Below are 23,336 nucleotides of genomic sequence, written 5' to 3'. Positions count from 1 at the left end.
GGAAAGTGAATGTGCCACAAGCGGAAATCATGAATTAACTAAATCGTTCAAAAGAACACTGTAGCATTCACTCAGCTCTGCTATTGTTATGGGTGAGATGGGAACAAAGAAGTGCAATGTCAAGACCATTTTTATCAGTTTGCTGAGCCACTTTTCCTTCCCATTGCACTACCTGCTGGATCAGGGTTGGATTTAGATCATTGTAGTAGATTCTTTCCATGTTTGGTGAGGGTAAAAACTCTTGGAAGGAGTTTACAATTGCTATTTACTTTTTGCCTTGTGGTAGCACCTTGGAGTCTCCTACCATGTGCTAGGTGCTGTACAGAGGACAGTCCTGCACCAAAGACTCTAAGTGTAAAACAAGACGAGCTGGTGTGAGGATACAGGAGACAGCAGCTGAGCACAGGTCACTGGGCAGTTCTGTTGTATATATGAATAAAATTCAGGATCCTCCTCCGTATCTGTTTGGTCCTCACCCCGTAGATGATGGGATTGAGCACAGCAGGCACCAGGATGTAGACATTCCCCATGATGATGTGGACCAGTGGAGCCAGGTCCTTCCCAAATCTGTGCACCACGGACAGCCCAATCAGGGGCACGTAGAAGGCCAGGACCACACAGATATGGGCAATGCAGGTGCTGAACACCTTGAGCCTTTCCTTCCACAATGCCAGCTGCAAGACAGCCTTGAGGATCGGGATGTAGGAGAGGCAGATGAGGATGGCATCCAGCCCCATGACCAGCAGGATGGCGGTGAGGCCGTACACCACGCTGGGGGTGGTGTTGGCGCAGGCCAGGTTCATCACATCCTGGTGCAGGCAGAAGGAGTGTGACAGCACCCGCGAGCTGCAGAATGGAAGGGGCAGGAGAAGCAAAGGCAAAGGCAGGAAGAAGATAACTCCCCTGGCCATGGCTACCAGCCCTATTTTCGCTGTCGCAGCATTGGTGAGGATGGCAGCGTGTCTCAGTGGGTGGCAGATGGCCACGTACCTGTCCACGGCCATGGCCAGGAGGACAGTGGACTCGATGGCCGAGAGGGTGTGGATGAGGAACATCTGGACAAGGCAAGTGCTGAAGCTGATCTCCCTGGCATTGAACCAGTAGAAGGAGAGGATGCGTGGCACTGTGGACGTGGACAAGGCCAGGTCAATGGCAGCCAGCATGCAGAGAAAGAAGTACATGGGAGCGTGCAGGCTGGGCTCCATCTTCACGATGAACAGCACCGCGCAGTTGCTTGTGACCGCCAAGATGTACACGGAGCACAGAAGGATCGCCATCCAGAAATGGGCAGCCTCCAGCCCCGGGATGCTGGCCAAGATGAAGGAGGATGGGCTGAGGTCAGAGCTGTTGGGGAAGGGCATGGCACATGGGGTGAAGAGCAGTCATGCTATGCCATAGCACATCCCCTGCTGCAAGGGAAAGAGAAACAGCAGCTTTATAAATCCTTTGCCATGACTGTGAATCCCATGGGGCTGTGCCTGTGAAATGCAAGGGCATCTTACAGTTGCCATACTGATACAGAGAGCTCCTCTCTTATTTCGTTAGCCCATTATTGCTATATACAATAACATATGCAGCCACAAAATGGTGGCATTTGAATTTGAACAGGAATTGCTTGAATTCTCTTAAGTGCAGAACACTGTAAAATCAACATTTTAAATGATAAAGCCAACAGCTGCACTTGTTTTCTTTTGTTTTTAAAGGGCAAAATTAAAAAAAAAAAAAAAAAGAAAACACATTTTTAGTGCTTCCTGTTAAACTTCAGTTCTGCTTGAGTTTTTCCATATGGGCTGTGCTGTCCTGTCAGAAATGTTCTCTGTGAAACTGGCTGTGCTGCCTCCCACGGTCCACCACTCCCAAGTACTGCAGACACACACAGTGAGACAGGCATATTTATTTGTTTGCACACAAAAACTGGATTTTCATCCTTTCTGTTTGAAAACACATATGGAAATAGCAGGATATCTGTAGAGAAAAAAATTCACCTTATTCTGTATCTGTAAACTTTCCAGGAGTGCTGTGGTCCAGGGAGAATGGCCAGGAAGATATGCAAAAGCCTTTGCTTTGGGTGCCTTTCTATTCTCAGCGATCAGATTTTTAAAAATATTGGGATTTAAAAAGTGTCGGGATGGAGCGTCAAAGGCCGATGCAACGGCAGCGTCAGAGCCCCAGCGCTGCACAGCCCAGCCTGGCACGGGAGGGCCTGGGACAGCCGGGTGCCTGCCTGACTCGCAGCCCCACGCTCTGACCAAAGAGAAGGGGGGGATTAGCTCAGCCCCCTGGGCAGCGTGGACTTCATCATCACCCCGATGGGCCAGGAAGCGAGTCAGTAGCTGGCTGCACCCGCACTGGAATAAACCCACCGTCCCCTGCCCTGTATGGACAGCATGAGGACAGCACGTACCTACTACCTGCAACATTACTGAGCTTTCTGATTATTTCTTTCATGCCCTATCCATGTAAAACAAGGATCCAAAATGTTTTCATGGCGAGCTCTGCAGGCTATTAATACAGCTATTTTAAAAGTAACATTCAGTTGTGAAAACATTTTTTTTTACTGCAAATCTGTGGTGAAGCCTTTATCCTAAAATAGCAATCATGATTTATTTCCCTGATGTGGGGTTTTTCCATCTTGAATCTATAACAAATAATACTCATACTCTAGCTTACTCACACTATAGCTTTTTATACACAATTTACAAAAACATCGGTGGACTGTTACTGTCAAGTTGCCTAAGAGCTATTTTAGTGATGAAATTTTCAGCAAACCACTTACATTAAGATGCCATCTGAATGAACAAAGCACTTTTGTAATTGCCAACAAGTATCTGAGCCAACTTACCTGCCAGCCACTGAAGTGTAATTACAGTATGAGTCTCACTGTAAAATATCTGCCATGCTATTAATCCCTTTTGAGAGAATGTGACTGAGAGACAGACACACGAAGTAAATAATTCCTGGATGTTTCAGGTCATCTTTAGGTCTTTGGCATCGATAAATTCACCAACATTTTCAGAAGTGACTAATGATTTTAGATTGCTAGTAGGATGAAGACCAGGTACTGTAAGGACCTTGCTTCCTGTAGAGATGAAAACTTGATCTGTGTCTTCGAAACCACCAGTAAATGCAGGTTTATTCTCCTAGGGTGATCCTCCCACCAGCAAGCCCCAGTAACTGCATTTAACAAGAGGTAAGCACATTCAGACTCTGGGAGCACTAGCAGCAGCCACAGCAGCTGATCTCAGTAAACGCTCATAAACATTGACCAGGCTTGTCCCATGGAGCCAAAACTGGTCTAAGACCAACTTCCCAGTTGGAGCAGGCAATGGGACAGTCTTCACCATCTGAACCCATCTCTCCTCTGCTCCCTCCTGCGACGTGACAGTGAGAGGGGAATATATATACCCCCTCAAAAGCCCTCTGAGCCATTTTGAGTATGTAGCCATTTTTCCATATCATCTCACCAGAAAAAAAAGTATACATCAAGCCAAAATATTACTTCAGGGGGAAAAGAGAAAAGAAAAATTAAAAACACAAGGAATCACTCAAATCCAAAGCATTTTTGAACCAAAATTAAAATTAATCTTAATTGGTGGTTTGATCAAATATGTTTTGGTTTTTTTCCTAGCTGTTTGTCATCACTTGTAAACAGAAAAGCTGTACCTGTTTGTAGCTCTGCTGCGGTTTTATAAATAGGCCCAGGTCCTGGCTAAGTCTGTTGCTCTGGGCAGGCACTTGCTGTATTTGGAGTCATGCAAGCCGTGACTACTAAAGTGAGCAGGACATGGCTGGAGCCTCATCCCACCATCATCCACACCGTTAACCCCTTCCTTGCCTCCATGGACATCCCTGGCTGCTGCCAGCTAGCCCTGCCCCCGGCAGTGCCCAGGCATGAATGAGGGGGTAGCACCAGCAGGGGAATAATGTCCACTGGGCTGGGTAAAGCCATCCTGGTTAGGAAAGGAAGAAAGGATAGACGTGGATGTGGCCAAGAAGCACCAGGTGTGTCCCGGACAGAGAACTGTCCTTATCCCTCTTTTAATTATAGTGTGGACAAAGCCACAGAGCGCAGCAGGGACTGCAGCGTGGCTCCGCATGGATGAGGGTAACGGGAGAGTGTCCTAGGGCGGAGGAGATGCACAGCGCAGGGCTCAGAGAGGGCTCGGGATGGGAGGAGTTGGCAGTGGGAACCAAATGGAGGTGGCAGGAATAGCCTTCCTTCTCTTCTCCTTCTCTTCTTCTCCTTCTCCTTCTCCTTCTTCTCCTTCTCCTTCTCCTTCTCCTTCTCCTTCTCCTTCTCCTTCTCCTTCTCCTTCTCCTTCTCCATCTTCGCCTCCTCTCCTCTCCTCTCCTCTCCTCTCCTCTCCTCTCCTCTCCTCTCCTCTCCTCTCCTCTCCTCTCCTCTCCTCTCCTCTCCTCTCCTCTCCAAGAGATGCCTCTGATATGTCTCACACTGCTCTTCCTGTGCCTCATAGGAAATAAATCCATTGGCAAGTACTGTAAGTGATCCCATGGTACAAAGTGGAGAGCTCAGGGCATCACAGAATAGGAATTAGCAGCTTTAAGTGGTTCATCTATCTCTTTTTTTCTCTCACACAGATGTTAAACCACAATTAAGTTTCCCATTCCCAGAGGCAGCCACAAAGGTTTTTGAACATATGTTCCTAAAAGACAGTACCTTATACAGAGGTTCCCAAATCTTGAGCATCTGCTTGGTACCCTCCAGCTACACAGGCTGGGAAGCAAACGGGGCGGCAGATGAAGCTCTGCTGAACTGGGTGATGGAGATGCACCAAATGCACTGCAAGCCTCACTCCACCGTGGTCTCCAGCTGTGCTAGTAAATGTGCTAATAAATCTCCCACACATTTCCTCCCTGGCTTTCCCCCCCTGAACATTTGCTTGGTGTGGCAGATGATCCTTGGGCTTTTGCTGTTTCGGAGAATGGCTGTAGCCAGGAAGCACAGATCTCCAGGCAGAAACTCTGGAATTTTTCAGAATGGGAGCAGTGCTGTGCAAGGATCCTGAAAGCTAAACATCTCTCCAACAAAGCTCTTTTCTAGGCTTTTCTGCTGAAAGTTGTGTTTGTTCCCTTGTGTTAATCTTTCCTCTGATAATAGCTGGCTACGAGCACCAGGTTAGACCTTAGATATTTTGAGCAAAGAGTGGTCCCATTGGGTGCTATCTCAATGCAAATGGGACCTCCACCCCAAGACCCGCTGTGCCAATGCTCAGGCAGAAGTTCTGGGGGTGGTTTGCTGAACAGTATTTCACCCTGTGCAAGGGCCCACTGGGATCCTCAGCAAAATAACTAGCACAACACAAAACAAACAGTGGCCTGGGAATCCTCCCCTCAGCAGTCCTCCCTTCTCCCTTTCCATTTTTTTTATGGAGATGTTCCCTCACTATTCTTTTCTGTCTATTCCAGGTACTGTTATGTGTACAGCAGAATAGAAAAGGACACTAATCCTGGGTTAGTCTGAAGTGTGAAGAGCTTAGCAGCAGGCAGAAACAGGGCAGTTCTGGTGTGCAATCCTGTCCCGATACCTCCTGCTGCTTCACCCCTCCAGGGTGAACACTGACCATTTCTTCTTATTCTCCATCATGGTCAAGACTGGCCAAAATATGGCTTAAGATCAACAAAAATACAGCTCCATAATTTGGAGGCATGAAAGATTTGGGGCCGTTTTATTCTGTCTGTGGGAGGACGCAAGCCAGGAAGATCATGAAACCTTCCTGCATGCCTGGCTGAGACCCATCCTACAGCAGAGCAAGAAGGTGCTGGGAGACACTCCACCCTCCCTGGAGATCTCCTCCCCCCGTCCCTCTGAGGGATACAGTCAGTACCTGGCAGATCACAGCTGGACGATTGTAGTACATGGTCCTTAGTGCCAGGAAGTTTAGCTATTCCTATTATATTTTTTAAAGCCCTTTTTTCAGCAAGAGAGCTGGCCAGACCAGATCCCCAAGCACCGTCCCGATGCATACCTAATTCACACAATCCTGTGCTCATCTACAGCAAATCCTAACGATTTTAAGCAACTCTAACCTAATATCTCTGCATCATATAAACAGAAAGAAATGGCTTCATCAAGTCTTTTGACCTTTTGCAACGAATAGATGTCTTTTATTGAAGATATTGCACACATACATTACATTCAATGCAAAACAATGGCTGGAACATTAGACTTGGCAAGATGGTAAGACTCAGTGACACCAAAAAGAGATGCAAGAGCAGCCCTGTTTCCATCACTGTAGATGTGTATGTCACTTTAGAAACACAGATGAAGATGAAGGCTGAGCCTTTTTTTTAGAAGGACTGAGAGTGCTGTGGGCCCACTTAACAGGACCTAATCTTCAGAAAATGCTCTGTGCTCAGCCTCTGGAGCTGAGCTCCATCTTGTGGCATGTTTCCAGTTGAACAACTAATAACTGGGATATTGAGTGGCTCCAAACTCTTGGCCCAAGCCCTGTCCTGTTGAGATTGTTGCCTGGGTTAGCTATGCTATTACATGCGACGAGGGAACAATGACCCCATGCAAGGGAGTCTGAGGGAAGCCTACACACTATTATCTGGCTACTAGAGCTTGCATAACATGCGTTGCAGAGGTTCCTTGATCCACCCCATCACATGACTTGAAAAGAGAAAGTCATGCAGCCCATTTTTCTTTAATTGTCTCCCTCTAATTGGGGCTTCCATCTGTATATATCACTGGCATTAATGCTTGGGGTGTTCACAGGTTGCTGGAAGGGACAAAAACATCATGCTAGGACAAAACATGGAAGATCACAGCTCTGGGTTGAGGGACAGCATCCGAGTGGATCTGCAGTTCTTTCATCTGGCAGTGACCTGCGTGGATGGAGCACCAAGAAACCTGTCCACTAGCTCTTTCTGGCAGAACTGGTGGAGGAAGCTACCAGTCAGATTCACTCTTCCTCCGCAGTGCCCTGAGCAAAGCCTCACGGATGTGGCTGGATTTTATGCTGTAGATAATGGGGTTGAGAGCGGGGGGAACTATAAGGTAGGTGTAGGCCACCAAACTGTTAACCAGAGGAGGAACATTCTTTCCAAAGCGATGGATCATGGACAGTCCAATCATTGGTATGAAGAACACTAGAACAGCACAGATGTGGGAGACACATGTATTCAAAGCCTTGAGACACTCCTCCTTGGTTGCAAGGCTGATAACAGTTTTAATGATCAGGATGTAGGACAGCACAATGAAGATGAAGTCCATCCCCACCGTTGATAAAAGAATAATCATACCGTAGAAGACATTGACTTTTATATCTGCACATGCTAGGTTCATGATATCAGGATGGAAGCAAAAAGAATGAGAAAGCTCAGTCTTCCTGCAATAGGTTAGTCTCTTGAGCAAGAAGGGTATGGGAAGGAGGGAGACCATACCTCTCAGTATAATTGCCAGACCTATTTTTATGACAGTTGTCTTGGTCAGTATGGATGGATATCTCAGTGGATGGGAGATGGCAATGAAGCGGTCAAATGCCATTGCCAGGAGCACAGAGGATTCAATGAAGGACAGTATGTGGATGAAATACATCTGAGTGAGGCAAGCATCAAACTCAATCCTTCGCATATTAAACCAAAAAATGCCCAGAGTAGTAGGCAGTGTACATAGAACCAAGCCCAGGTCAGTGACTGCCAGCATGGAGAGGAAGTAGTACATTGGTTCGTGAAGACTTTGGGTCTTCTTTATGATGAATAGGATCAAGCAGTTTCCCAAAAGAGCAGTAAGGTACAGTGCACAGAAAGGGATGGAGATCCAGTGGTGAAGGGCTTCCAGGCCTGGGATGCCCATCATGAGGAAAGCTGAAGGCTGATAGAAGGAGCCATTGAATTCCCACGTGGTATGTGAGTCATGCTCCATCCCAGCTCAGCTCTCACATGACCTATACCTAAAACAAATCAACAACAGAAACTCCAGGTAGTTGGACTCTCCACTGAAGATAGAAGTGGGTAATGACAAGCGCCACATCCCTTCACCTCCCCACCAACCTATGCAGATGCCCCCATGCTGTTTAGGACACTGTTAGAATTACCATAGTGTGACATATGTCTACACTCTTGTTTATCCATTAAACTATAAAATGAAGGAAAAGGATGGACATTTTATTTAAAAAAAAAAAAAAAAAAGAAAAACTTTTTTTCTTAAAATTAAAGTGAAAACATTCCTGGTGAGTGCTACTGCTTTACAGTTGTCCCCAAATTCCACAGGTTGAGATCCTCTGTTGAGTGAGCAAATGTTTTTTCTACGGTCATCCCAACCAAGACCAAGCTGCTAAGCAGCTGGCTTCTTTTGATGCTAACTGGAGATCAAAGGACATGACAATGGTGAAAATTTAACTGTGCCTTCTTAGTTAAGAAATCAACATTGGAAACAAATGCAAAATATAACAGCGAATCAGGCACTTAGACGCTACTGCTCTCAGCTCAGAAGATGGCCACCAGGGTAAGGTGGATTTTCAGCGGCTCTCACATCCATGTTGTTGCTCATTTCATAATCTACCTTACTATCAGGTGAAGGGAAATAAATGAGCAAAACCCTACTTGTGTGATGCCCGTGTATGTTTATTAATACCCATGGACTTTTTTTAATAACTTTTTAAAATTTTATTTTTATAAAAGCTCGTGGACTTTTATTAATAACAGGCAAACACAAACCAAAGCACAAGAAGTTGCAGGTTCAGAAGCACTGGGGAGGCATCCACGGAAAGTCTCTGGGTCCGAATCAGAGGGGAGGGGCACAGGGGATATGGTGGGGTTTTTACACAGGGATCAAGAGTATGAGGAGAGTGAGGCCTTTACAGAAATCTAGCAGATGTCTACTCTAGTGAGTTCAGCAGAAGGCCACTGAGATGGATGGGAGTTGGAGAAATGCCCTAGTGTAAGAGACCAAGGAAAGAGGCCAGCAGAAGGCCACTGAGATGGAGGGGGGTTGGAGCAATGCCCTGGGATAAAAGACCAAGGAAAGAGGCTCGTTCAGCCTGGAGAAGAGAAGGCTTTGCAGGGACCCAACAGCAGCCTTCCCCTACCTACAGGGAGGCTATCAAGAAGGCTGAGCCAGGCTCTTGAGAGCAGTGCATGGCAGGAGGCTGAGAGACAGCAGGTATAAGTTGAAACAAGGGAGGTTTAGACTGGATGTAATGAGAAATGTTTCCCCGTGAGGACCATCAAGCATCGGAGCAGATTGCCCAGAGAGGTTGTACATCTCCATCCTTAGAAGCTTTCAAGACCCAACTGGATAAAGCCATGAGCAGCCTTGTCTGACCTCATAGCTGGCCCTGCTTTGAGCAGGACGTTGGCCTAGGGATCTTCTGAAGTCTCTCCAACCTGAATTATCCAGTGAACCTATAAGCCTGTGGTTTTACCATAGGTTTCAGTCCTCTTGGAGGACTCAGCCATCTCAGCACAATCCAGGTTCCTACACTGCACGTGACAATGAACGCTAGCAGAGCTGCTGGAGGGGCTGATGGGGTCTCTGAGCCCTCTCTGTGCCTTCCGTGACAGAATGACTGGCTGGGTGGATAGGGGAAAGCAGTGAACGTGCAAAACGAGAGCTAATTAAAGGAAAATAAATATTTGTGGCTTCAGTCTTAATGCACCTTCTGTAGGCTACAAAACAAGCAGGTCAAAGAGTGCCTGAATTAGGAGCAAGAGGGTTTACTATAACACAGTTCATTTTTGAATAAACACACATATCTTCCATGATGTATTTATTATGTTCCTAATATGATTTTGCTCCATTAGCCTCTCAGCCTGCTTGGGAGTCTAATGTGGCAATAAATCCCAAAGCTTAGCAAGGATAAACACCTTCCTGCTCCAGGGCAAAAGCAACACGTAACTGATGGGAACTGGGGAAGACCCAAAGGCACTTCATTTCCTCCAGGCAGGGCCACTTTATCTTCATTGCAAGGTTACACATTAGTATCAGGAATCGCCTTGGCCAGCACGTAGACCCGCTGTGTCAGTTGCTGAAGGGACAAGTCACAGCCCTTCTTCAGGAGAGCCTCGCCAGTGCATGAGACGGCACAGATGTGGACAGGCAGCAAGCGCTTTCCCTAACGCATCGACAGTGGTCTACGTTGCCAAAAGGAAACTGTCCAGAGGTACCTCTGGTCCTAAATGGCGGCTTGGAGCTCCCCAAAGGTAAGACCTGTCCCTTTCTGCCAATCCAACAGCACCTGAGCAGCGAGAATTAATCTGCAGACTCCTGCAATTCAGTCTCATCTGGAGGCTGGGTTAAAAAAAAATGAGTGCGTGCATGCCTGTTTGTCTGTCTAACTGACTTCCTTACAGCATCATCTGGCAGATATCCAGAAGTCTCAAAGATATTGAGATTCAAGAGGTTTCCAGGAATATGGAGGTGGATAAAGCGGAGAAACTGTTAGAGCACGGTGGGAAAGAAAGGACTGGTGAGAACTCCTGGGGTCTGTAAGGGATGCTCCTGCTACAAGAAAACCTTCATGCAAACCTGACTTAGACACTGGCAACTCCTACCACGCCATATGAAGTTGTTTAGAAATAGGCTTTACTAGCTCTGCTCCTCCCTGAGCTACTTTGGTTTGTTATGTGTTCCTACAAGTTACAGATACGGATCCCACTCCAAGCCGTTTTTTTCCCCTCCATGTTTTGTGTGTGTGTGTGTATATATGTGTCTATAAATAATATATATAAAAATGTACAAAATACATATCATATATAAAATATATAAACAAGCACACATGCTTATTTATGTTTATGTACATTTATATGTGCATATATAACATATAGCACACATATATATGTTACACCTCCCAGTTGACTATTGTGGGACAGCAATTACACCTTTCACGCTGCAGCCAAGCCCTGACGAGGAAACAAACCTCCAGTTAGTGGAGGATATCAATTTAAAGATTAATGACAGTGTTTGCTGCTAGCCTAGAAAGGCACCCTACCACAGAGAGAAAACTGTCCTCCTGCTCAGCGCCCAAGGCGTTTCTGCTCCCCAGGAGCTACTCCAGACTGCCTGGGGGAAGGGGTCAGGCACGAATGCAGGTGCCTCATGGAGGACACGGTGCCATCCCTCCTTCTCCAGCCCTCAAAAGCCACCTCCTGATTTCTTGCCTGCCTCTGACTTTGATTTTCACCAATAACTTAAGCAAAGTACTAGTGCTTTAAGAGTTCTTCTCAGCGTAGGCAAGAGCAGGGGCTTGGGAGCCGGGGCTGGGGAAGGATGAGATCAAGAGATCTGCTTTTTTTCCAAGAGGAGACTTTGCTATTTTCACAACTGCATCGCTGCCAACTCAAACATCCAAGCGAGGAGGATTAGCAAAGGGACTCTGTGGATGCAGCACCCACAGAGCCGAATTTCTGTTGACTTTACAGGCAAGGACAGGAGTGTGCCTTTCCCACCAGCTGAGCCAGGCCACCAGACGGTGGAAGAGCGGGCTGACTCTTGCACAAAGCCCACAGCACAACGCCAAGCGGCACCGCGATGGCTAGATATTCCTCAGCAGTACCGTGGTGCCAGCACTGCCTGAAATTACAGCTGCCCACTTCCTCCAGCACATCCGACCCAGCGGGTCCCATTGAATGGCGTGGACCTCCCGAGCAGCGCTTCAGAGACGCACCTCCCCACCCGTGTTGGTGTCCAGCCCCATAAACCACAGCCATTGCACCAGTAAAAGAGGAGTGCAATCATGGAGAGGCTGTTAATTGCCATGGGTACTTACCGAGCGTGGCGGTGGGGGCCCGGGAGCTTTACGACCTGTGCAGGCAGCACAACCCCGTTGTGATGCAGAGGAAGAACCCGCATCCGCGTCCCGGCGTCAGGAGGGCAGCGCTTATAACGCGCCCCGAGGACTGACCCCATCCAATCAACTGGGAGCCACGCGGAGCCCAAGCTCCCCATGCGTAAACAGCGTAAGACGTACCAGTGAAAACAGTGTGTGAAGTGAATGATCTTTTCCATTTATGATGCTCTCCCAGCAAGCATGATTTTCTCCTGATAGTTTATCGGGTGACATGTTTATAGCTCACTGTGATTTATGGCTGGCAATGCTGCAGCATGCTGGCAATACACATAATTTTTATTGAGAATGGATCTGTAATGCAAATAATAATAAATTTTGCAGGAAGAGTGTTTGCAGCATCTCTCTGAGGGAATAACAGAGGTGACGTTCTAGCTATCCCCCTGTGACCAGTGAGACACGAAATGTTTAATTAAAATCATAGTATATTGCACAATAAAAACAAATTAAATATTACAAAGCCAAACACAGACACATTAGCCACTCAAATGGCCCAGAAGCCTGTTGTATCTAGATGTCTTGTGGTACTAAGTTTATCTTTGCCACCTCAACTGTGAGGTGGAAATTGCTATTAACCCCTATTTCTGTGGCTGCCAAACCAAGACACAGGAGAGCTAATGAGTTTGCCCGTTCTCATATGAGGTGTCTATAGTAAATACAGCCACTGGACCTAAGAGATGCTTCTGTAGTTGTAAACCAGGCTGTGCTGGGGCGCTGCCCATGATGGACACCAGTAAGTTGTCACCACGGTCCCTGGCATGCTGCTGGCCTGAGCCAACCCGCACTTCAGCAGCTCCCAGGCAGGGGCTCAGGAGTCTGCATGCCTCATTTTAGAGGCTAAAGGGTTTGTTGGCATGATCCTGGACCGCCTGGTGCTGGGTGGCCAAAGTGCCAAAGAACAATTAATTTACAAGCATTAATTTTAAGACAGCTGCCTGCTCTTACCTGGTTGTTAAACCTCACGGCCAGGCTTATGCTTGAATACACTGAGCCCTCGTGACACTCATCCAAACGGTCCTGGCAGAGGTTTGTTATCTCTAGATGTTCCAGATGTGAAAAAAACAGAGGAAGAAGAACTACTGAAGCTAGCAAACATCCTGGAGCCAGCATGTTCAGAGGTGTGGAACAGATAATGGAATGGAATGGAATGGAATGGAATAGGATAGAATAGAATAGAATAGAATAGAATAGAATAGAATAGAATAGAATAGAATAGAATAGAATAGAATAGAATAGAATAGAAAATTCAGTTGGAAGGGACCTGCAATGATCATCTAGTCCAACAGCCTGACCACTTCAGGGAAGCTTCTGTAGAAGTGGAGATTATCAGAAAAGGACTCTTCAGCCTTGAGATGAGACAATAAAGCAATACAGGAAAGGTCTATAACATAATGAATGGGGATGAGAGGATATGTACGGAATGATTATTCATAATTTCTTACACTATGTGAACTAGGAGGGGGAGAACACACCCTGAAAATATCAAGCAGAAGATTTAAAACAAATTAAAAAGTACTTTTTTAAAGAGCTTATAATGAAATGATGAGACTCATCACCGCTGGAGGTTGTAGGAGCCCAAAGTATATATAAGTTCAAAAAAGTATTAGGCAAATCCATAGGTGAGAGATTCATTGATTTCTATTAAACTTGATGGCCAAGGTGCTGCCTCCTATTCAGGAAGCCTCTAAATTGATGCCGGAACACATGCCAAGGGAAGAATAAACTGTAAATTACCTTCCTAAATGGCCATTAATAGCCACTCTTCAAGGCAGGATGGCAGGATGGAGGGACCTTTAGTTTGATGTAGTAGAATAGTTCTTACGGTCTTCAGAGCAAACAAGTTTTCGCCAGAGAACAATGTCTTTACGTTGGAAAGTGAAAGTTGTGTCACAGTTGGCCATGACAAGCACAAAACTCAAACATGGTGTGATGGGTTTGGAGCGGCTGAAATGCCACGGTGGAGAGCAAAAGCAGGAGATGACCTCGGAGGCAGCAGGGAGAGGAAAGTGTCCTGCAGCAAAGCAAAGAGATGCTGCAGAGATGGGAATAACCAGACTGCGGGGCTAAGACAAAGTGTCATGGGCTGAACTGGCAGGAAGGAAACCTCAGGTTAGGCAAGGGGTGGACAGTGAAGCAGGGGAACCGGTTGGCATGGTCATGGAGTCGCCACCACAGATGGTTTTCCTGAATGTCTCTCAGTAACAGTTTCAGCTGAGCTGATCCTGTCTCAAGGCAAAGGCACAGGCGAGATACCCTCTCCAGGACCCTTCCAGACCCGTTTTTCTACAGCTTTCCAGAAAAGCTATAACCTTGAATCATTTTGGACTCATCCATCTGTGGAAATGACAGGGTATCTCTTTCCCTGCTCTACTCAGCTGCATGCACGCGCTCATCTTTCACCCACCCTGGCACATTTAGTTTCTTTCTCTTGGGACTCTCTGCCACCATTTTACTCTACATATTAGGCAGTTTCCAGCGTTGCTCGTTCAGCCTCCTGCACTGAGAGACAAACTGCGTTAAGCAAACCTCTGTCTGTGCAGCTGGAAGCAATGATCTGGTTTGCAAACTGCAGCATCACTCCTAGGAACTGCCAGAGAGAAAATTTCCCCTCATTACCTACCTTGCATGTGCTGAAACGATAACCTATTTCTAGCGTGAATGTCATGCTTGAGGGTCCTCTTAAGACCAGTGTGCTAAGCAGCCTGGTTGTATGCATGGCACAGAGAGAGGGGTTGCATAGGGTCTGCTGGGAAAAGGGAATGGTTTGAAGATGAAAATATCTGCTGAGGGTTATCCAGCAGACCCGCGGCTGAAGGAGAAAAAGGACTCAGGCTTCCAGCAGCCGCTATAAAATGCCCTACACTGATCTTGCTTGAATCATGCCCGTACCTATTGTATAGTGTAAGATAATTTCATCTTGTACCAGATATGCTCGAAATCTTATGATTCCCTCTGATTTGTGTCTCAAGGCTCACCCACATGCACCAAGCTTCCTGCAGTGATGTTTCCATGCTGTGCTCCCACCAAGTCATTCTTGCTGGTTTTCTGCTTAATCCCTTTTCCCAGAAGCATAGGTATTGCATGTATATAGGGAGGGGTGTGAGGATCTGTTCATCTATTTTCCTGTCTTAAAAAAAACCTGCTTTCCCAGAACCACAGCTAAGGGGGAACACAGCCACCACTTGGCACACATCAGTCTATTTGCTAGAAATGTTTATAATTTGAACCTAAGCCAGTCCTAATCATATTTACTGTACAGGCCAGCGTTCAGTGTGTGAGTACTGATAGGAGTGTGAGAAGGGATGGCAAGGAGGGAAGGGAAAAGTGGGGGGGTTGGTCCTCCCATGTAAAAGCCTTTACAAGACCCTGTTCAAAACGAGCATGCTCATAACATTTAGGAAGGTAGTGCTCATTGGAGATATGCAAATAAAGAATAGGAAAGGGTTTAGGAAGATCCAGGAGAACAGGAGCACCACTGCTACCTAAAATCACCACATTGGCACCAATTCTGGCTTCCTTCTTTTCTCCTAGTGAAGGATTCTACTGTCTGTGTGTCCGTGCATAGGTCTGAACTGAAAGGTGAGACTCAAAGGCTGCTGCTGTGGAGGTTTCACCTCCCACCAGCCCAGCAGTGTCCCTCAGGGTCGCTCCAGACTTTGCAGATCCAGAGCAGGGGAGGAAGGCAGGCACATCCCTCATCCTCTGCTTCAAAAAGTTTCAAAAATGCAAAGGTTGTTTGATCATATGCAGTTCTCTTTGGCTGCAGCGGCTGTGTTGAGCTGGACAAAAATATCCCAGCTGCCTGGAAGGAGAGATTGCAGCCCAGAAGGGATGTCTTCTCCTTGGCAGGCTGTCCTTCCCACTTGCTACCAAAGGAGCAACTGACCGTGTTGGCACCAGCAGCTCTGACGTCACCAGCAGTGATGCAATGTTTTTACAAGTCAGCCATCTGTTGAGGCTCAAAAATAGCACTGAGGAGAAAAGCTCAGCAGGACCTGGACATGGACCAGCTGCTCTAATGACAGATTCCCCAAAGGACCGCGTAACCCTGGAGCCGGGCAGCTGTCCTGCTTTGGGATCTCCCTTGGGCCTTAGCCTTAGTGGGAATCCCTCTCCTGCTGAGCTCCCGGGATGAGCTTGTAGCACCAGCTAACCACCCAGGGGAGGTGTGATGGGTTGGACACCTCAGATCCAGCAGCTCCTTGCAGGCGGCAGTCATTGCTGGTCCCTGCTCTGTGTGTTTGTGTGTTGAGGGTTGTGGCTGAAGATGGTGGAACTGGTGGGGTTGGGTCTACAATCCTGGCCTGAAAGGTGTGGGTAGATGCTGGAGAAGCATGCCATGGGGCCAGGCTTTGGTTGCTGTGGGAAGTCATATAAGCATAGAATCATAGAATCATTTAGGTTGGAAAACACCCTTAAGACCGTCGAGTCCAACCATTAACCTAACACTACCAAGTCCACCACTAAACCATGTCCATAAGTCCTGGGGAAGGATGGAGAAGGGAGGCTGGAGAAGGGAGGGTTCGGTCAGGCTCCAGTTTGGGGTTGCAGTAAGTGCATGAGGGACTTAATGGGGCAGGACTCAGGTCAGGGGCAGCTGTACACGTGCATGGAAGAGGGGAGGAGAGACGAGTCCCCTGTATCAGGGTCTGGACCTGGAAACAGGGTTTGCTGCAGACACCTCTGTGAATGTCACCACTTCAACCCTGGAAGTTTAAGTAGCTTTCAAAGCGGACAGGAGGTCCCTCCCTTCCGCCCATGCCCTTGCTGCTGTGCCTGGTGTCAACAGTGGGTCTCCTGCACTCTATGTTTGAGGTATCTAAGCTGGCTGCAAGACTTTTTGTAGTCTGAACTGTGAAAGGCAGGGCCAAGAGGTGGTGAAGCCCAGATGTGACTCCATTCTTGTATTTCTGTGCAGGGCTTCTGGGCAACTTCCAAAACTGCAGAAACCCTCACTGGCTCTGGTCCTGTGCCAAGTGCCCTGCCAGGAAAGCACCATGCAGTAGCTGTGGGTAAAACCCTATCAAACTCTCCCAGGTTCTGTCATACAGCTGCGTTTCTGTATCTAGTGTTCATCACCTTGCTGCTGATACATGTTTTCAAGTGAAAACCCTCATTCAGTGGTTGCTAATAGAAATCAGTCTTCTGCCAGAGCACCACAGTCTCCAGCTCTATTATCCATCCTAAAGCTGGTCCACTTTAACTTCACCACCTGTTCATACAACGGGGTGACCTCAACGCAGAGCTTGGAAGAAATTATAGAGGCAGACAATGCCATTCCAGCATGGTCTTCTGCAGGCAGCAGAGCGGTTAAACCTGTACGGAGCACTTTTAAGCCTGTACAACTGCAGCTCATTCAGAGGCCAAGCCACCTGGACTGTTTCAGCAGAAAAATAGTGTCTTTAATTGAAATCATCACAAAAACCCTGGGTAAAGTGAAGTGGTGTCAACCAATTTCCTGTGCTGCCATGACCGACACACAGGAGATCCTTGGTCACCGGTGCTCCATCCTGCAGAAGTGAATGGGCTCTTGTACAGGCAAACATTGACATATTTAATGCCTGACTTGGTACATCATGTAAATAATGCAATGGGAGGATTCAGAAAATGCAGAAAGGACAGGGAGTCCTGTCGCAAAGACAGCAGACTCTCTGCTTTTAGTGTGCGGGGTGGAAAATCAAACAATCCCAGAGAAATCTGCAAACATTGCAAAGCCCTGTATTTCATTTTCCCATATTAAGCGAAGCTGGTAGATAGAGGTGATTCAGAGGCAACTGAGAGGTGAGCATAGGTCAACATGACCTGCATATAATTTGCTAAAATACAAACTCAAAGCAGCATCATGAACAGCATGTACCAATCCTCCACCAGCAGGATAACATTGTCTGAAGGCTGTAAATAACAGCTGGGATGCAATAAATTTACCCTGGTGGGGAAGGAATGTTGAGGCAAAGCTGTGAAACTCGCTGCCAGTGTGTGATCTCAATGAGAGCGGTGCCTGTCCCCCAAGCCCCGCATGCCGTGACTGTTGACAGGCATCGTTCCTTAGGGACTTCCTTACAAGCATGGTTTCCACCTCCTCTGCTCGCCATCCGCAGCACAGCTCTGCCAGGAATGGCCAGCAGAAGGAGAGGGCATGGCATTAGCTGTAGAGAGGCCACTGTTTTGCCAAAAACAACAAAAAAAAGTGTGCATGGAAAGCACACTTCACTTTTAGGTGCATCCCCAAGTGCCTAAAAGGGGGTCAAATGGATTCAGGTGCTTGCTAGGGGCAGGGACAGCCGTGGTCTGCTCTGCAGGAGGGTTTCCTTCTTAGAAGGAAAAAGAAGAATGGTGCCAATTAATTAATCCAAAGGGTTTCCAGGTTGCCTGGCCCCATCTGAATCAAGGTGGCCGGATCACAATGTACACGTGCCACTGGAATTCCACGTTTGTCTTCACCTCATTTTGCAAGGTTTAAAGAGACCAAAATTTCCAGAATGTAATTTTGAACAGGTTGAAAAGACCTTGGGTTTTACGGAATCACAGAATCACCTAGGTTGGAAAAGACCTTTAAGATCATCGAGTCCAACCGTAAACCTAACACTACCCAGACCACCACTACACCATGTCCCTAAGCACCTCATCCAAACGTCTTTTAAATACTTCCAGGGGTGGCGACTCAACATATGAGTTTTGATCTCATCAACATATTTTGTATTCTGTAGGTTGAAGTAGTTTCATGCTGATAAAGCCAAACGTGTCCATTCGCCTTTATCAGTCTGCTAGAACGTCTGTGTGTTACAGACCAGAGCGCTGGGCTGCACCACGTTGTCCCTGCTAAAATATACGTATACAGAAGCTAAATAATCACAACCACCCATCTCCAGCCTTTCTGACTGCCTCCTGGTGCTGACGGGGAGGCTGTGCCTGGTGACATGGGTTAACACCGTCTCTCAAAAAGCAGAGCAGCTGTTGGATTTACATCATGATTTTAAGAAGATGTTGCAATGGGCATCTCAGCAACAGCAGCGAGGAAATGAGAGCGGAGTTGTGAGGAGAGGCAGTAACAACGTTATGTTGCTAATCTGCAATGATTTCTTCAAAATAAATCACTGTGACATCATCAAACCAGTCGAAATTCAATCTGGCAATTGAGAAAATATTATCAGATGACTCTGCTTTCAAAAGGGACCGGAGGAAGAATCAAGGGGATTTGACAATTGACATATGAGTAACTCTGACGTTGAGTGAAGTCAGAATATCATGCATGTACAATTTGTTTGTTTGTTTGTTTCGCAGACTGGTTGTATGTCTCAAATGGTTTCTCAAAAAGATGGGATGGAAGCAGACCCAACAGAAAATACCAGCCAAAGAAGAAATGCCAGTGTAACCAGAGATGGAATCCAAAGGATTGTAGGGAAAATTTCCATTAGAATTTGCGTTCATAAATCTTCCAATTTCTTTGAGAAGCGGTTTTGTGACCAACGGCTCTTTGGACAGACTGGTTTATAGATCTGCAGAGCTGCCTGGTGTTCCTGCTGGCAGCCCTGGGCACGCAGAGGTGTTTCCCCAGCCTGTGCACGAGCACGAGTCCCTGCAGGAGAAGAGGAAGGGGGGCATCAGGGGAGATGATGGGAGATCAGGGGAGATGATGGGAGAGGTGCCACTTTCAGGGCTCTGAGGTGCTTGTCCTGGGATGTCCAGCATCACCACAGGGGTCAGAAGATGAGACACCACAAGGATCCAGCCACAGGGTACTCTACTCAGGTCCTGCAGGTTGTCGGCCTTTATGCCTAGAGAGGCCATCTTCACTGCCCTCAGGTTTTTAAAAGAGTATTTAACAAAGCCAGAGCCTGAGAGGACAATGCAGGTATCTCTGGATAAAGTCACCGCTCCTTCTTTCTCCATTAAAAAGATTAGGAGGAATGAGGTTTTTCTCTGAGGTCATTAGTCTGATTAATTCACTGAAGAGCACGGTGATAGGGACACACAGCCAACCTAACTTCATTGAGGAAGAAGATGTGGGGAGTGCAGTGGGCAATTTCCACGGAATTAGACCAAATCAGGCTCAGTGTGGCTGGCAGTATCAGAAAAGGTAGGACTGGATCTGTGAGGACTTGCACAAAACGCAAAATATATCTGGGTGCATGGAAGCTTCTCTTCACCTTTGCAATACAGAGGATGTAGAGTTTCTAGCGAGTCTAAGGAGAGTAGAGCACAGAGGCTGGTCAGAAATGTCGCTGGCACCCATCAGCATGGATGTCTGATGATTAAAGATGCTGCTGTTGCTGGGCAATAGTTTCTGGATGCCGCAGCCCGGAGTCAGTAATGCAGTACCCTGCAACAGAAGCAGAGATGAATACCCAACCAAGTGCCCTAAGGACCATCAGAGCCATGCTGCTACAGTTTTATGCTGTTCATTCTGTGCTAATCCCAGAAATCATAGACAATTTGGTCAAGAGGGGCTTGAAGAGGTCATCTGGTCTATCCCTCGCACTGAAGTGGGTTCACGGGTTTCTAAATGAGGCTGGATAAACTCCCCCTCTCTGTGAGAAGAGACACAACCGTAGGGCCAAGAGCCACAAGACTCACTGCGCTTAACCAAGGTGCCAGGAGGAGCAGGAGGACATGGGAGAGCCATCCCGTGGTGACAGTGCGCAGCAGTTTCCAGGCATGGGCTGGCTGGGTCCCTGCATTATCCAGCGCGGTCAGCCTCAGCAGCCACGATGCCTCATTTCTCCCACAGCTGGAGATTAGGATTATTCTGCAAATCCTAAACCCACCCAGCATAGCCCACCACCTGACTGACAAACTTGAGCTTCTTGAAGGACACTTGCAGTCAAAAGCTGAGGGTTTATTCATGCATGACCTACAGAGCTATAAACACCTCCAATGGGTCACACCTACCAGGTGAAATTTAAGATGAAGGGTTCGTTACTGTCCTGGTTTCAGCTGAGACAGAGTTAATTTTCTTTATAGTGGCTGGTATGGGGCTGTGTTTTGGATTTGTGCTGGAAGCAGTGTTGATAATACAGAGATGTTTTAGTTGTTGCTGCACTAGCCAAGGGCTTTTCAGCTTCCCATGCTCTGCCAGGTGCAGAAGAAGCTGGGAGGGGACACAGCCAGGACAGTTGATCCAAACTGCCCAAAGGGCTATTCCACACCACATGACGTCATGCTCAGTATATAAAGCTGGGGAAGATGAAGGAAGGGGGGGATGTTCGGCGTGATGGCGTTTGTCTTCCCAAGTCACCGTTACCCGTGATGGAGCCCTGCTTTCCTGGAGATGGCCGAACACCTGCCTGCCCATGGGAAGGAGGGAATGAATTCCTTGCTTTGCTTTGCTTGTGTGCGCGGCTTTTGCTTTCCATATTAAACTGTCTTTATCTCAACCCACGAGTTTTCTGACTTTTACTCTTCTGATTCTCTTCCCCATCCCACCGGGGGGGAGTGAGCGAGCGGCTGCGTGGTGCTCAGTTGCCGACTGGGGCTAAACCATGACAGTTACCGAGGATGTGGTTTCGGGGGTGGGATTTAGTTTAAAGTTTCCTTGTCTGAACATACAGAGCATCTCAGCTCACCTTAGAGAGGTTCTCCGTGGACTGCATTGACTCACCACCTCTGACTGTCATGGGAGCCTGGACCCCCGGGCCCACATATAGTCCCAAATTTGGGACACTGAATGCAGAGGTGAATCTGGGGAAACTCAGCAGCTGTATTTTTGGAGTTATTCCTCAGCACTTTGAAAAGCCATATGCCTTTTTATGGTGCCCCAGTTTGTGTACTTAAAACGTCCAATTCATTTTGTCCTCAACCACAATCTACTTCATTCTCAAGGCTGAGATTAATGTATGAAATTTGTTTACATGGAGCTAGAAGCCACTCTGTCTGGCAATGTGCAAACTTATGGATATGGAGGCGTAAGCAGAGGATTTTGTGGTCTTAAACTAGGTCAGAACATTAGTCTGTGTCCAATTCCAAAGATAAAACAAACTTTCCCAATGAACATGTAACCCTTCTCAGGATCAGGATCACCCCATTCATGTTGATTTACTACAAAGTTCCCTGGAACTCAATAGGACCTCATAATGGTGAAATCCCACAATGCATAAGCAAAGGAATTGGATGGTTGTTACTAAAAATAATAAAAAGAAAAATCCCCCAAATATCTCTTTGGTATGCAGCACAGTATCCCAGATCTGACCCAGTTTCAGAGCTTGTCTATAGACTCCTTTAACTTCATAGTTAGGGCCCAGTTTTTATGTCTTGCAGAGCAGATGAGGTTTTACCACTAAGAAAGATGTGCTGCTGCAGAGATCCTTCCCCCTTTCTTGGAAGAAAACCCCTGTGAAATCTGTTAATACAAAACTAGATGAATCCGTTGCAAGGGCTGTGCATCGTTAGCTATTTCAGTAGGAAAGCTGCACACCCAACTAAAATATGAGATTGGTACAAAACACAAATGTTGACCAGAATAAGAAGCAAGTGAGGCAGTGTCTGGACATAATTTATTTCCACATCCCTGTGTGGCATCATCAGAGGTACTGTACTCACCAGGTTGTGAAGGTGCTGGTGTGAAGTAGAAGTTGACAACTTACACTGTTTGCTGGCAAAAGGGAATTTTGTGATGGCAAATGTAGTATGCAGGTACAGGGCTGAGCAAATGCAGATAAGAGAAAGGGATCGACAGGTGGAAAGCACTTGTAGAAAAACTGGTGTGTACATTATTGCTTTCGGCGCCGTCGATGGAAAGTCAAACACAGAAAAGCAAACAGCAAATGTTAGAAAGACGTGTCGTCCTGTCAATTATTAAATAAAGCCGGCAAATTGCTGTGACTCAGAGACAGCTGGAGAATAGCTGGGTTTAGGGGGAGCTGCAGGTACGCATGCAAGCCTCAAGGTAGCACATTTCATATTGCAAACCTAAATCAACAGGCAGCAAGGTACCTGGCCATGTTACTCCGTAAAGTGGGTGAGATGTTTTTAGGAGAAATGCAAACTAAAATTACTACAAATGTCATTACTCAGCATCACACAGACCTTTCAGGACTGCAGTGCATCAGCTGTGCTCTGTTCTCGAGTGAAAGGCCACCTCCAGGAGGGCTGGGAAGCCCCATTAGTGCCAGATGGACAAATTGCCATATCACATCTGTCCCTGGAAGGAGATGCATGGGCTGTTTGGGGCTGGGTGACTCAGAGCCACGGTGTCAGTCGGCACTGCTTGGCTGAAATGAATGAAGTGCTTATAGTTTAACCCAGTCGCGGATTTCGCCTGTGAGGGAATTGGTTCAAAATTGTATCAGGAATAGTGTGGCCAGCAGGACTGGGGCAGTGATCGTGCCCCTGTACTCGGCACTGGTGAGGCCGCACCTCGAATGCTGTGTTCAGTGTTGGGCCCCTCACTCCAAGAGAGACATGGAGGGGCTGGAGCGTGGCCAGAGAAGGGCAACGAAGCTGGGGAAGGGTCTGGAGCACAAGGCTGATGGGGAGCGGCTGAGGGACCTGGGGGTGTTCAGCCTGGAGAAAAGGAGGCTGAGGGGAGAC

General features: G+C 47.2%; 2 protein-coding genes across 2 annotated transcripts; both read right to left on the bottom strand.

The window, feature by feature from the left end:
• Positions 1-407: 407 nt before the first annotated feature.
• Positions 408-1,425, bottom strand: LOC140646703 (olfactory receptor 51E2-like). Its single transcript, XM_072851064.1, has one exon. It carries the CDS (start codon positions 1,359-1,361, stop codon positions 408-410), a length of 954 nt encoding a protein of 317 aa, XP_072707165.1. The 5' UTR covers positions 1,362-1,425.
• Positions 1,426-6,913: 5,488 nt separating this feature from the next.
• On the bottom strand, positions 6,914-13,084 carry LOC140651033 (olfactory receptor 51G2-like). Its single transcript, XM_072860106.1, has 2 exons — positions 13,063-13,084; positions 6,914-7,857 (listed from the first exon to the last, which is right to left on the bottom strand). Exons 1-2 carry the CDS (start codon positions 13,082-13,084, stop codon positions 6,914-6,916), a joined length of 966 nt encoding a protein of 321 aa, XP_072716207.1.
• Between the last annotated feature and the right edge of the window lie 10,252 nt (positions 13,085-23,336).

The sequence above is a fragment of the Ciconia boyciana genome, chromosome 1 (assembly GCF_034638445.1).
Source record: "Ciconia boyciana chromosome 1, ASM3463844v1, whole genome shotgun sequence".
Lineage (NCBI taxonomy): Eukaryota > Metazoa > Chordata > Aves > Ciconiiformes > Ciconiidae > Ciconia > Ciconia boyciana.
This window is presented reverse-complemented; position numbering and strand designations above follow the sequence as displayed.

Coding starts and splice junctions, on each gene's coding strand:
- LOC140646703 (XM_072851064.1), bottom strand. CDS start 1,361: ATGCCCTTCCCCAACAGCTCTGACCTCAGCCCATCCTCCTTCATCTTG.
- LOC140651033 (XM_072860106.1), bottom strand. CDS start 13,084: ATGATCATTGCAGGTCCCTTCC. Junction 7,858..13,062: donor GATCATTGCAGGTCCCTTCC/AACTGAATTTTC, acceptor CCACGTGGGAAT/TCAATGGCTCCTTCTATCAG.